This window comes from Hypanus sabinus, chromosome 6 (assembly GCF_030144855.1).
Source record: "Hypanus sabinus isolate sHypSab1 chromosome 6, sHypSab1.hap1, whole genome shotgun sequence".
NCBI classification, from domain to species: Eukaryota; Metazoa; Chordata; class Chondrichthyes; order Myliobatiformes; family Dasyatidae; genus Hypanus; species Hypanus sabinus.
In genome coordinates, this window is record NC_082711.1 from 77,226,633 (window position 1) to 77,242,366 (window position 15,734).

At 40.9% G+C, this 15,734-nt stretch overlaps 1 protein-coding gene across 1 annotated transcript in view; it reads right to left on the bottom strand.

The window, feature by feature from the left end:
• The window catches only part of LOC132395594 (polycystin-1-like protein 1), a 237,974-nt gene that overhangs the window by 126,925 nt on the left and 95,315 nt on the right, over window positions 1-15,734 (bottom strand). Inside the window, exons 23-25 of the mRNA XM_059972420.1 lie at window positions 15,229-15,389; window positions 13,774-14,190; window positions 1,957-2,049 (exon numbers count right to left, since the gene is read on the bottom strand). Coding sequence (XP_059828403.1) covers window positions 1,957-2,049; window positions 13,774-14,190; window positions 15,229-15,389 — 671 coding nt within the window. The remainder of the gene's footprint in view (window positions 1-1,956; window positions 2,050-13,773; window positions 14,191-15,228; window positions 15,390-15,734) is intronic.

Genomic DNA, 15,734 nt, shown 5'->3' on the forward strand with positions numbered 1-15,734 from the left:
CTAGATTGTGTTTAGATTAGAAGCTATTTTCTTATAACAATGGAAATATAGGCTTTTGGTTCTCTTAAATACAATTGTATAAAGTGTACATCCTAAGATAGCATATATTTTAAACAGACAGCAGCTGTGCATAATAATGATACCTATTACTTGTAATCAACATCATGAAATAAAAACAAAGTGTTAATAAACATCAGGCCCACCAGGATATGGAAATGTTAAAACAAACATTGTATCAGGTAGAGATTCTTCTTTTTCACTAATTTGCTTAAAGTGGCATCACTAGCACGACTAACATTTATTGCCCATCTCAAATGGATTCAGATCTCAAATCCATATATTTCCAAGTCAGCATTATGTGCATCTTGCAAAGGAATCTGCAGGTGATGGCATTTTCAGGTGCTGTTTTATCCAAAAAGGAGGAGTTGTTCTGAACAATATCCATGGCATTCAACTGCAGTGTTATTGTACAGATGGTGCACACTACAGCTATGGTACTCAAGTCAAGGTAATTAATACTTAGTATTGTGGATAGTGTCTCAATCACTTGAGCTGGAGAGTTCCAGACGGTGTTAGGATTTAGAGTTTGGGGAAAATCCTTGTCCATGAAGGTACGGAGATGACTGGAAGGATGTGTTTTCTCTCTTTAATTTTATCCTCAATTGGACTGCCCAATCTTTCTTTTTCTTTCTTTTTTTTCTCCTTTCTCTTTTTTTTGTTTCAGGTTAGTTAGTGAGTGGTTTTTTTTCTTTTATTAATATAATTTCCAATCTTTTTTTATGATTGCTATGAGGAATTGTAGCTTTTTTTTGACCATTGTATATATAACAGTGTAATATTTTACCTATTTGATTTTGATATTATATACTTTGTTTTTATTATTGCTGTTTATGACTTTTATATTATCTGTTTGTTAAACTCCTCCTCTGATATGTATATTTTTTATTTGAAAACCGATAAAAAGATTGAAAAATGAAGGATTTAGAGTTGTTGGAGACCCATACATCTAGTTGAGTGAAGAGAGTTATATTACAATCCCAACATGTGCTTATTAGATGCTAAAAAGATTTTGGCATTTTGGCATTGAGTAACTTCGAGTCATTGAGTCACGCAATATGGTAACAGGCCCTCCTCCCCAACTTGTTCGATTGGCAAGATTTCCATTGAAGCAAGTCCAACTATGCTTTTCTTGTTCTGTATCCTTCTAAACCTTTCCTTTTCATCTACATGTCCAAGTGCATTTTAAGTCATTAATCACTCAAATCACTTCCTTTGGCTGCTTATTCCATATGCTGATTATGTTCTGGGTGAAAAGGTTGTCCTTCAGATTTTGATTAAAATCTCTTCCCCTCTCAGTTTAAACCTATATCCTCCAGTTCTTGATTCTCCAATCCTGGGAAAAATGTTTTGTGTATTCACCAAATCTATGCCACTTATGGTTTTATATACCTCGATAATATCAATACTCATTCTCCTCTGCTTCAGTGAATGAAGTCCCAACCTACTGAACTTTTGTCCTTAACTCAGTCCCTCAAACTCTGGCAACAATCTTCTAAACTTGTAGGAAACTCAGCTTTCTAATGATTTTTTGTAGCCAGACACTTTATGTGGTAGAACTTATTTAAGTTTCTGGTCCATGATGATGGCAAGTGAACAACAATGTTAGTGTTTAGATATTGAGAGTTCATGATTTCCTGCCTCAAGTGACTCACTGGCTTAACTACCAGAGTCTTGGCTACCATCTTAGAAGCACGTGTTTGGCTGTGATGTAATATTCTTCACTCATCTATTTTCCATGAAGGATGAATATAAGGAAGGGTGGATTAGATTATAAAAACATAACTTGTATACACTATTCTTAAACAAAAGTACCAAAATGGAAACTGCCGGGCAATGTTTGCAGTGAGAGCCAGATTTAACTGCAGACAAAACAAAAAGATGGCAAGAACCTATTACCTGATGAATCAATGGTATTCTCCGTTCCGTTAGAAGAACCTTCTCCAAAGGCAGTTCCAATAATATTGATACTGGTGTTGTTGCTGACTGCTGCTGAGAAAGTTGAGCAAGGAATGAAGTCAAGTATATTGATGAAAATTTTCATTTGAAAACATCTTAATCTTCCTCAACTTTTTTTCAATGGAGAATCCAAGGTGAAAAGGCAAAGTTCACAGTACAGATGAGTATTCCGGGCAAATCAGAAGGGAAGTATAGCTTTCAGACACAATCTTTCTTGCACTCTTCCCAGAATTATAAATAGTGGAACTCACCAATGGAATTTAGATACAATTAATAAATAGATTAGGCCGATGTAACTTGCAAATAAAAAGTTTAACAATGAATCTGTAAAAACTTCAGGATATTTATAAAGCAAGTTTTGATAAAATAAAATTTGATATTCAGCTAAGGGGATTACTAATTAACTTTAACTTATTATTAACAAATAGGATTCATTGAATACCTTATTCACTTACTCAAGGGATGGAAAGGTCATTATGAAAACAATTTATTCACTATCCATTATTACTCTTGTAAAGATGGATGTGAACCACCTTACTGATACACAACTCTCTGAGCAGTGAAGTTATCACAGCACTGTAAAACAAAAGCTGACTGAATTTTGATCCAGTCAGTAAAGGAATGGGGATATACGTCCATGTTAGGATGATGTGTGATGGGAGGGGAACTTTCCACGACAGCATTTTCCAGAAGCCAGCTTCCCTGAACCTTTGAGGGAACAGGCACAGCAGGTGTGCAACACATTGCCAACAAAGATAAGAGTTGAAGTAGTGCTTTCCTCTTTACTGGACACATTGCAATCTGCTTGCAGCAAAGTAAGTCTCTAAGGTGATGAGACAAGTCTCAGAGTTAATGTTTCTGCTCAATGACATAAACTCAGCTTCTCTCTCCAGAGATGCTGCCTCAGCTGCTGAACATTGTAGTATTTTCTGTTTTAAATACAGATTTCTAACATCTTCAATGTTTTGCTTTTGATAATCTTGGTACCCTTTAAGTTTTAAAGGGAAGACGAGATGGGCAAGTATTAAAATCAAATGAAAATATGAAGAGAAGAGTCTGTATTTGCATTGTTTATCTTTATTTTAATTTGGAGTTTTGAAATCAGTTAATTATTTTCTTTGAGAATGATGATGTCAACACTGAGTAGCTACATTTCTAAAACGTAGTCCTGGACCAAACACCTCTTTCTGATTCCTTTCCCAGTTATGCTACTACATTCTTGAGCCCTTAATTCGACCTCTTTCTCTGAGTCACTTTAACATTTCTTTTTGCACTGCCTCAGTTTGCACGGCCACACCTTGCACCATTCTGTTTTGCACCGATTGCTGTATTTATTGTTGCATTTATTATAAAAATGGTAATGAGTACAAAACAACATAATGTATACTGCTTACATCATGAGCTTCACTCAAGAATTTAATTGTGTGACTGACATAAATTAATCTAAATCTGAGTTGCACAAAGCATGTTTTGTGCAAATGTGCACTTCTGCACATCTTAAGGTGGTATGCATAGTGGCACAAAAAATCCCCACAGAGGCCGTTCCACTCACTCCTCAAATAAGTTTGGAATTTCCACGTGAACTCTGAAGTTCTGGAACTTCTGGCTAAGCTGCATTATCAATTTACCAAAGTTTGTTGTAATTCCTAACAAATCTGCTCTTGGATGCTGAGACGCATTAGACTCCAGCATTCTAATAGTGATGTTACTGCTGCAAGAAACAAATAGGAGAATAAAATAAATAATGATTTTTTTTAAAAAAAGAAATTGTCTTTGCAACAATGACTACAATACTTATTTTAGGTTGTTTGTATCATCCTTATAAATTACTACTTGGATAAAAATTCTTTTAAGAAGTATTTCAATGAAAATTGAACACGCTGGAATTGAGGAGATTGAGAGGGGATCTGATTGAAACGTTTAAGATAATTAAAGGATTTGATAGGATTGAGGCAGGAAATATGTTCCAGATGTTGGGAGAGTCCAGTACCAGAGGGCATGGATTGAGAATAAGAGGTCAGTTATTTAAAACAGAGTTGAGGAAGAGCTTCTTCTCCCAGAGAGTTGTGGAGGTGTGGAATGCACTGCCTCGGAAGACGGTGGAGGCCAATTCTCTGGATGCTTTCAAGAAGGAGCTGGATAGATATCTGATGGATAGGGGAATCAAGGGATATGGGGACAAGGCAGGGACTGGGTATTGATAGTGAATGATCAGCCATGATCTCAGAATGGCGGTGCAGACTCGAGGGGCCGAATGGTCTACTTCTGCACCTATTGTCTATTGTCTAAAATGAAAATTTATAGTCATTAGCACATCCAAGGAGCAAACTAAATTCCCTTGGAACAATCAGGATGGACTTCAACTTACTCTATTGTTGGTCAGTGGATAGAGGGAGTGAAGCTTTTTCAAATTGATATTTTCAATATCAATCATGCATATTGTAAAGTGTATCAGGCATAGTCTGAAACATAGAATACAACTTGGGCATTTTTAATTTTAAGACTGTGCCATTGGGTCTTTGAAGGAATATTTGGAAAAGTATGGTGAGAAATTAGTTTGTTCCCATTTTTTTGATGTGCCAAACCATGTCCAGCTTTCGCTGTAACAGCTGTTCCCCACAAAGAAAAGGTACCAGGTTAGCCAATATTCACTTTAAAGCCATTTTGGAGTGGCTTACACCCAAAATGGAACTTGATAGTTCCTGGTGAGTGCAGAGGATCACAACCCGTGAGATGGAGGAGTCAGAAAGTGTGACCAACTGCTGTTCCTTAAAGATCATAGGAACTAGCAGTTTGACTCAATGAGGAGCATGCAGTAGACCCAGTAGAGCATGCTACAGACACGAGTTTCAGGGAGGTGGTGACAGTGAAGGTTCAGGTAGATGGGTGACCATCAGGAGAAGAAGACAGGTGCAGGAACCTTGGATGATGAGGGATGTTGCAAATTTAGTGAAGTAGTAAAAAGAAACATGAGGACACTGAATGATAAAGTAGGGAATTAATGCCTGGAGCCAGAAGAAATAGGAAAGGTACTTAAGTGACTAATCTGCACTGGTATTCCTCATAGCAAAGGATATTGATGATAGCAAATTCAGGAAGGGGTATGCTTAGAGCATGCAAATATCAAAGGAGAGATTAGATAAACATGGAGTGGGGAAGGATCTGATCTCTAAAATTTTGAGGCATATACTGGGTAGATAGAGTCATTCTTCACCAGAGAGGCAATGTCAAGTACTAGAGGACATAGTTCTAAGGTGAAAGGGGGAAAGTTTAAGGAGATTTACATGGAAACATTTTGCACAGAGGGTAGTAGGTGCTTTGAATGCACTTTTGGGGGAAATGGTGGAAGCAGGTGCAATTACAACATTTAAGAGGCATTTAGACAGACACCGAATTGAGGGAAATAGATCACATGCAGGCAGATGTGCAGTTTAAATTGGCATCATGGTCAGCATAGATATGTTACACTTCATTAGGATTTTGAGAAGATTTGGCATGTCATCAAACACTCCAGCAGATTTTGACAGATGTACATTCTGACTGATTGCGTCACTGCCTGCTGCAGTGCACGGGATCGAAAGAGGCTGCAGGAGGTTGTAGGGTTAGCCAGCTCCATCACAGACACAACCTTTCCCACCATCTGGAACAGCTTCAAGAGGTGGTGCCCCAAGGAGGCAGTATACATCATTAAGGATCCTCACCATCTGGGACATGCTCTCTTCTAATTACTACCATCAGGCAAGACGTACAGGAGCCTGAGCGTTTTAGAAACAACTTCATCCCTGTGCCATCAGGTTTCTGAACTGTCGATGACCACTGGCTTGATATTCCTCTTCTGCACGATTAATTGTTTTGTAACTTACAGTAATTTTGTTTACATCTTGCACTGTACTGCCGCCAGAATGCAACAAATTTCATGAAATGTCCGTGATAATAACCCGATTCTGTTTCTATTTCTGGCATTGTGTGCTGAAGGGCTTGTTCCTGTGCTGTACTGTATTACATTTTATATTTTATTCTATCTCACCCAGTTATGTGCATCAGTTAGCACAGTAATCCCAGAAGGCATCAGTCCTAAGGTATTCCCCAAAGATTGTATAAAGTGGTTGGAGGGCTTACTTTGCCCTGATGGCAGCTGACAAGCCAGTGAGTCCAATTACTCCACGCAGAACCCTTCTCTAAGTTATTATGATCAATGACCAGTCACCATCCTACTCCATGCTGTTGTTTTAACACCACACCCAGTCATCTCCCCAGCAGTCTACTCTCCTCAGGGAGTCCCCAAAACCTCAGCTCTTATCCTCCTTGGACTCTTTCTTCAATTCACCTATCTATCCCTGCACTCCCTGTCGTCATCTTCCTGACAAGAGGAACAGAAAAATGAATCAGAAAATCACTGAGACACAAGAGACTGGAATCTGAAGCATCAATTACTGGAGGAACCCGGTGCGCCTAGTGGTATATGTTGGGGGAAAAGGATTTGCAAAAACCCTGTATTCAGGCTAAGAGTGGAGAAGGGCAGAGGAGAAACATATACTAGCTATTTTTATACTGGCTAACTCTTTACCCTGATATATCATTTCAATCATCTTCTATCCTTTTGATCCGAACCCTTTTGACAAAACCCACAGTTTTAGACTCCAACAATTCATTTCTCACCGAGTAATCATCTTTTCCCACCTAGTCCTATTCATATTCTTACACTTATTCTCTAACATCTCAAATGAAGTGATATGAGAGTGTCAGGTCTTTATTCACGTGTGTACTTGTATGGCTTTGATTAGCATGTACAGTGCCTTAGGCTGTTCTTCTACAGCACCAGTGGTGAGGACCACAAAGGTATGGTCAAGGGGCATCTGCTTTAAATCAGTGGACTGGGAAATATTTAGGAATTCATCTTCAAATCTGAAAGAATATGTCAGAGTTGTCACAGACTTCATAAATTTCTGCATGGATGACTGTTTGCCTTTGAGAACATACTGGACATTCCCAAACCAGAAACCATTGCTGAACCAGAGTTGCACTATCTGTTGAGGGCTAGATCCATGGCATTCAATGCCATCCAGAAGTGTACAAGAAGTCTAGATACAACCTACAGAAGGCTATTTTAAGAGAGGAAAAAGCAACTTCGATTGAAGTTATAGATGGAATCGGATGCACATCAGCTCTGGCAGGATTTGCAGACAATTGTGAGACCTAACATCATAAATGGCTGTGATGATTCACTCCCAAATGAGCTTAATAACATTTATGCATCCTTTGAAAGGCAGAATAAAACCACAGCTCTACAAATCCCTGCAGATTCTGGTGACCTGTGATCTCTGTCTCAAAGGCTGGCATAATAACATTTTTCAATAGGGTGAAACCTCACAAAGATCAGGCCCCAATGGTGTACCTGGTAGAGAACTGAAAACTAGTGCCAACCAAACAGTCGGAGTCTTCAAGGACATCTTCAATCTCTCACTGCTGCAGTCAGAGGTTTCCACCTCCTTCAAAACGGCATCAATCATACCACTGTCCAAGAAAAGTCGAATGACTAACACCCAGTTGCACTCACATTAACTGTGAGAGGTTGGTCATAGACAATTATCAACTCCTGCCTAAGCAAGACCTGGACCTGCTGCAATATGCCTATTCCACAATGGGTCTACAGCAGACACAATCTCGTTGGCTCTCTGCTTGGCTTTGGACCACCTGGACACAACAGCAATAGACAGCTATTGTCTTCTGATTACAGCTCAGCATTCAACACCATCATCCCCTCAGTGCTAATCCACAAGCTTCAAAACCTGGGACTCTATACCTCCCTCTGCAACTGGATCCTTGTCTTCCTCATCAGAGACCACAGTCAGCGTGGATCAGAAATAACATTTCCTATTTGCTGACAATCAATACTGGTGCACCTCAAGGATGCACACTTAGCCCACTGCTCTACTGTCTCTTACCCCCATGACTGTGCGGCTAGGCACAGATCAAATGAAAATAAATAAATTAGCCAATGATACAATTGTTGTTGACTGAATCACAGATGGTGCGAAGGCTTACAGGAGCATGATAGATTGGCTGGTTAAATGGTGTCACAACAAACAACTTTGCACTCAACATCAGTAATATCAAGAAATTGTTTGTAAATTTCAGGAAGGGGAGGTGAGAGGGAACAACAGCAGTCCCACAACAGAACAACAGAAAGGCTGAGGTGTTTCAAGTTCCTATGTGTCAACATTTCTGAAGATCTGTCCTGGGCTCAATCATATTGATGCAATTATTAAAAAAATCACACCAATGGCTATATTTCATTAGGAATTTGAGGAGATTTAGTATGTCACCAAAGACTCTAACAAATTTCTACGGATGTACCATGGGGATCATTCTAACAGGTTGCATCACCACCTGGTTTAGAGCAGTCACTGCACAGGATCGGAAAAAGCTGAACAAAGTTGTAAATTCAGCAAGCTCCATCGAGAGAACTAGCCTCCCAGCATCGAGGACACCTTCAAAAGGTGATACCTCAAAAATGAAAGACTCAAGACATCACGAAAGACTCCCATCATCCAGGACATGCTCTCTTTTCATTGCTATTATCAAGACAGAAGTATAAGAGCCTGAAAATACACAGTCAACATATCAGGAACAGCTTCTTCCCTTCTGCCATTAGATTTCTAAATGGACAAAGTTCAAAGTAAATTTATTATCAACGTACATACTTTGTCACCACATACAACTCTGAGATTCAATTTTTGTTGGCATTACTCAATAAATCCACAATAATAACCAAAATTGAATCAATGAAAGATCATACCAACTGTGTGCAAAAGACAACAAACTGTGCAAATACAAAAAGAAAGAAATAATAATAATGATAAATAAGCAATAAATATTGAGAATACGAGATGAAGAGTCCTGAGGAAGTGAGTCTACCAGTTGTGGGAATACTTCAATGATGGGGCAACTGAAATTATCTGCTTTGGTTCAAAAGCCCGATGGTTGAGGGGTAATAACTGTTCCTGAACCTGGTGGTGTGACTCCTGAGGCTCATGTGCCTTCTTCCTGATAGCAGCAGTGAGAAGAGAGCATGTCCAGGGTGGTGGGAATCCTTGATGATGGCTGCTGTTTTCCTACAACAGCATTTCATGTATATATGCACAATGGTGGGGAGGACAGGGCCATATCAATGACTGTTTGTAGGATTTTCCGTTCAAGGGCTTTGGTATTTCTATGCCAGGCTGTGATGCAGCCAGTCAATATACTCTCCACTGCACATGTAAAGAGTTTGTCAAAGTTTTAGATGTAATGACAAATCTTCACAAACTCTTACGAAAGTAGAAGCACTGCTGTGCTTTCTTCATAATTGCAGTTACGTGCTGAGCCCAGGACAGGTCCTCCAAAATAAAAATGCCAAGGAATCTAAAGTTGCTGACCCTCTCCACCTCTGATCCTCCAATGATGATTGGCTCATGGACCTCAGGGTTTTCTTCAACCACAAACATTGGGCTCCAGGCAGGACACGTGGAAGATAGGTGTGACCCTGAGGGGCAGTGGCAGCTGGAGAGGGTAAGTAACTGGACTGATGTGTTGGGTAATGTTGAAGGGACCAATGGACCAGGGAGAGAGTTTGCAAGGCCTGATTTCAGGTGGACAGGCAGGCACGGTCCCCAGGCCGGTGTAGTCACTGGTGATGTTCCTGTTGGCAGTAGATACAGATGTCAGCTGGGATGGCCCTCCGTGCCTTCTGCCAAGCATTCACATGGACAAGACCTCCATTGCTGACTCCTCCATGGAAAATAATGTGTTTTGATAGCCAAGAAGAACTTCAAAGTGTGACATAGCCGTGGCAGAGGAGGTGTGTAGATTATGGGACAGTTGGCCTAGAACAGTTGGCCTGGAATGAGCTTCCTGTAGAAGTAGTAGAGGCCAGTTCAGTTGTGTCATTTAAGGTAAAATTGGATAGGTATATGGACAGGAAAGGAGTGGAGGGTTATAGGCTGAGTGCGGGTAGGTGGGACTAGGTGAGATTAAGGGTTCGGCACGGACTAGGAGGGCCAAGATGGCCTGTTTCCGTGCTGTGATTGTTATATGGTTATATAACAGATACTTCTTGCATGTGGAAAGACTTCTCTGCTGGCTAATTTGCTATTTCTGACTGACCATTTGTCCATAGATCCAGTTTGGTGAAGATTTGGGCCTCACAGAGTGTTTCAAACACACTATCCCATCAAGGGGAGAGGGTAACGGTTCTTCATGGTGATTTTGTTGAGTCCACTGTAGACAATTTAGGGATGGAGACCCCCATCTTTCTTTTTGATAAAGAAGAATCCTGCACTGGCTGGGGACCCGGATGGATGCATGAAGCTGTGCTGTAGCGCTTCAGTAAAGTGGTCTCAGGAGGGGAGAGGAAGAGGCGGTACCCTGGAGGAGATCGATTGCACAGTTGTATGGTCTGCAGGTGGCGAGTTGCTGGCTTTCCTTTTACTGAAGATGATGGCTTAGTCATGGTACTCCTGTTGGAGATTAGTGAGGTCATGGCTTTCCTCTATCTCCTTGGATTCATGGGGTGAAGTCAACTGTGGTTGCAGGCGGGTGGATCCCCAACTCAGCTTTGAACTGGCTGACCAGGTGAAGTGAAAGTCATGAGCGGAGAGGCGGGGTAAGCCAAGATTAAAGTGTTGGGTGAGTCAGTAAGTAGGAATTGGATGGGCTTCCAGTGCTCTCTGATGCTCGAATATAGGCTGTTTGTGCGCTCTGACCATCCAAAAGCATCCGAGGTCTGTACAATTAATAAAGACGTTTTAATGTGATTGAGCAATCTATTGCTGCTTAACACTGTTGGAAACAATACCAATTATGACCGTACTTATTGTCAGACTCCTCGAAGGAAATGGAGTTGCAAGTCCAGGTTAAAAGTGAGTTAAAAAAAAATTGGGAGTTCCAACTCCCAATACTGACTATATTGCTGGCAAACGTACAGGCTCTAGTAAACAAAACCGATGATTTTGGAACTACGGCACTGTATCAGCATGGACAGCATGCAACCTCTACTGCACGGAGAGCTGGTTAACCCCTTCCATACCGCATGCAGCGATTCAAACTGACAAGTCACTATTCACTGTCAGGAGTGAGAGATAGCTCACAATGGCTCTTCACACAGTCCTAGATCAGCTAGTCAATATGAGCACCTGTTTGTTGACTATAGCTTAGCATTTAACACTATCATTCCCACAGTCCCTATCAAAAAGCTACAGAACCTGAGTCTCTGTACCACCCTTTGCAATTGGATCCTCAGCTTCCTAACCAGAAGACCACAATCTGTGTGGATTGGTAATAACAGTTCCTCCTCGCTGACAATCAACAATGGTGCACCTCAGGGATGTGTGCTCAGCCAAATGTTCTACTCTTTCTGTACCCATGACTGTATGGCTATGTATAGCTCAAATACCATCTATAAGTATGTTGATGATACAACCATTGCTGGCAGAATCTCAGATGGTGACAAGAGGGCATACAGAAGTGAGATATATCATCTAGTTGAGTGGTGTCGCAGCAACAACCTGGCACTCAATGTCAATAAGACCAAAGAGCTGATTGTGGACTTCAGGAAGGGTAAGACAAAGGAACACAAACAATCCTCATATAAGGATCAGAGTTGGAGAGAGTGAGCAATTTCAAGTTCCTGACTGTCAAGATCTGAGGGTCTAACCTGGTCCTAACATATTGATGCAGCTATAAAGGCAGCAAGATAGTGGCTGTATTTCATCAGGAATTTGAGGAGGTTTGGTTTGTCACCTAAAAGACTCGAAAACTTCTACAGTTGTAATGTTGAGCACATTCCGATAGGCTGCATCACTGTCTGGTATGGAGGGAGAGGGGGAAGGCTACTGCACAGGATTGAAAAAAGCTGCAGAAAGTTGTATAATTAGCCGCCAGAGTACCCAGGACATCTTCAAGGAGTGCAGCCTCACAAAGGCGGCGCCTATTATTAAGGACCCCTATCACCCAGGACACACCCTCTTCTTATCATTGCCATTAGAAAGGAGGTACAGAAGACTGAACGCACAATTCAAGGATAGCTTCTTCCACTCTGCCATATGATTCCTAAATGGACATTGAACACATGAACACTACCTCAGTTACTTTAATATTATTTCTGTTTCTCCACTATTTTAAATTTAACTATTTGATATACATATATATACTTACGTAATGGATTTACTGACTTTTATATATTATCATGTATTGCATTGTGCTGCCATCCCTAAATTAACAAATTTCATGACATATGCCATTGATATTAAACCCAATTCTGATTCTGAGATCGGCTCGGTAGGGAATCCAGGGTGCACACACAGACTCCAGTCCAAAAATATCCTGCTGTGCTGGAGTCCACCAGAGACAGTCAGTCGGGCTATGGTGCTGGAAAGAGGGCCCAAGGGGAGCTTACCAGACAGAAAGCCCATCGCATCTCCCTGGTGATGCAGTGTTCCTGGACACAGTGAGCATTTGATGCATGGATGATCAGCTGCTCCATTGTAGGTGCACAAGTTGTTTCTCTACTGGTGTTAACTCTCTTGGGAGCGGGTGGGGTGAAGGGAGCTTTCCCTAACTGCATGGCTTCTGGAGGCATCTCCAATGAAGGTTTTGCAGCCTGAAATAGTTCTGGAAATGGAACATGGGTACTGGTTGGTGAGCTGGAGGCTCTTTCCACACGATGCTTGTTAACTGGAGGGCTGAAGGGCCGCAACCAGCAGTGCCTCCACATTCCAGCCACAGTCCGCCATAATCATCTTGAATTCCGCGGTGTAGTCTACTGCCGAGCGTGAGCATTGCTGTAGACAAAGTATCTGGTCCACTATCTCCCTTCCAATTCCTGGATGGTTGAAAACCCAGTATTTCTCAGTGGTAAATTCCTTATATTTATTGCAAATGGTGTTTTTATTATCCCAGTTAGTAGTGGCCTAGGTCAGGGCTCACCCATTCAAAAGAAAGATGATGAAGGCAACCTTGGCTTAGTCCTTGGAATATAGGGATGCCTGGAACTCAAAGTGTACAAATGTACTGGGACAGGAAATTTCTACACTGGAATCAGGGACTCTGAAGGAAGAGGTTGATCAGCGTGAGGTTGCTGTAAGGAGACAGAGAGTTGTTTGAGAGTGGTGAGCAGATAGTTAATGGTTTCCTGCTGCTCCTAGGTCGTGGATTTATGTTGGCGGACAACTTCCTTTCGGCGAGCAAACTCTGCAAGGTCGATTACTGGTTCACCCATCCTGGCAGGAAATGTAGAGGAGGCTTGGCCCAAAAGCAAGCAGCAGAGACCTTTCAGCAATGAACAACAACTTTAATAATAGACTGTGAAAATAACAAACCATGAGTAGCCACAAAATAGGAGAAAATAGATACTAAGTACCACAGGTAACAAGGCAACTGTAGGTTAGAAGCAACTGGCTGGTTCAGTGGGCAAATAAGGACTATGGATGAGTGCTGGGTTTAAATAGGCTGCAGGTGATGAGTTTGAAATGAGTGGCAGGTGACTCTTGTTAACTGGATGGAGACCGGGAGTGCCTGACACTATCTTTAAAAACATTATATACTCTAACCCAACGAGTGAGCTAATGTTAAATGCAAATCAAAAGCACTTTTACAGTTGGTCCAATCAAGTTTACATCACACATTTACAGACCTTTTAGAAATGAGATATCTTTGCAACTAATAAATGGGTGAAAACATTAACATTGCATACGAACATCTGAATTTTAAAAGTTTTACCTGAAGCATTATTGAATGAAGAACTTGTTGACTTAGCAGCTCGGGGAATTCTCTGAGGCCTTCCACCAGATACCTGCTCTTCAGGAATCGGAAAAGGGAATTGATCCTGTAAGGTAGTAGGTCTTCTGATTCTGTTTGTTGTGTTAGTCAGCAGGGTATGAACTGGAGTAAAGGGGAAAACTGAAACTGTGCTAGTGCTGGTAGCATTGCCAGTATTATTTCTATCAAGTGGACCAATCGAAGTACTGTGAGTGTCTTTGGTTTGTTGCCTGGTTGTAAATTGAATGCTGGAGTGAACAGCTGTCGTTAGTGATGTTTGTATGCTGGAAGTTGCTTCCAGTGCAGGAGAATCATCAGTCACAATGGGGCCAAATAAATTTGAATGCAAGTTGTCCATCACCAGTCTACAGAAGGGAACTATAAAGCAAACACATAATATTTTAAAATTATTTTACCTGACACGAGAGAAAAATCAACCGATTGAACCGAAGCAGTCTTGATTCTTGAAAAAAGATGTGATTTGTTTATCCTGACTTTTATTTATTACATGCGTTGCAAAACTTGCAAGTCACATCCTTAACAAAATAAGTTTCTGAACAGAAAGTTAGTTGGTGCAAACCATAGACTGAGAGATGTAATGGAAAATGTGCCTTTTCTGTATGGGTGGTCATGTCAGCCCTCAGAATAAAAACATTTAAAAAAATCAGCAGAAATAGGCCAACTGTCCCTTTGAGCATTTTCAGCCTTTCAATAAAATTATATCTGGTCCTCCTGCTTTCTACTCAACCCCCGCAAATTGTTAGTTCCAATGTCTGTCAGTCTCATCCTTGGACTCATTCAATGGCTCTGCCCCCACAAGTCTCTGGGGAAGAGAATTCCAGAGTTGTTACTCTGATGAGGAGTTGACAATCTGAAACCTTTACTCTGTTTTTCTCCCCACAGCTGCTGCATTAACCAGCAGATTGTCCCCACAATTATCTATTTACTACTGTAATTTACTGAACATTGCACAGGCCAACAAAAAAAATTGCCATTGAGTTAGACACAGTCACTCGCAAGCAGGCAACCACAGAGCAGAAAATCTGACGATGAATGATTTTATACAGGTAATTATATTGTAATTCGTCAGCCTTATTTGGCAGGATATGTACTTTCATCCTTTTGAAAAGTTCATGGATAAAACCGAGACGAGAAAATCTGCAGATGCTGGAACTCCAAGCAATGCACACAAAATGCTGGAGGAACTCAGCAGGCCAGATGGCATCTCTGGAGAAAAAGTACAGTTGATGTTTCTGGCCGAGACCTTTCCTCCAGCATTTTGTGTGGGTAAAACTGCTCTGTCACTGAACCACTGTCTACATGTCTATAGAAATATTAATACTGAATATAAAAACTAATGTATCCCCTATTATTCTGAGGTTACTGGAATGTTCTGGAACACTTTATCTGACTCACCTTCAAAAAATTCCAATTCTGTTGCATTCACTAGGAATAACTTCCAAGAATATGAAAGGTCCGTAGTTTCTGAGCACTCCTCACACACAGCCTTGACAGAAAATGCATCATTCCAATTGACTGAATTATTCACACATTCAACACAAAGGAGCTTCACCAGCCTGTAAAAAGCATTGTGTATTCAAAAGATCACAAAGAGTTAGGCAACAATAAATCACTAAGTGAATATGTTCCTCCTCTTGCCTGCTATTCAACTATTGCTCAATTAACAATATAAACAGGAGTATCTTTGGCTGAGGAGGTCAGACAGTAAGAGCTTGGTTTTTCACCCAGTCAAATACTAAGTAATTAATGAGTAGCAAAGCCAGAAATAAATTTACATACAAGTTATTCCACCCTGATCCGATGGGATGGAATTGTAGCTGACAGCATGTCACAAAAGAATACAGAGGCCAACCAGTGTAGGGCAATTCACTGAAAAATCTGTTTTTACATTTATTCTCAGT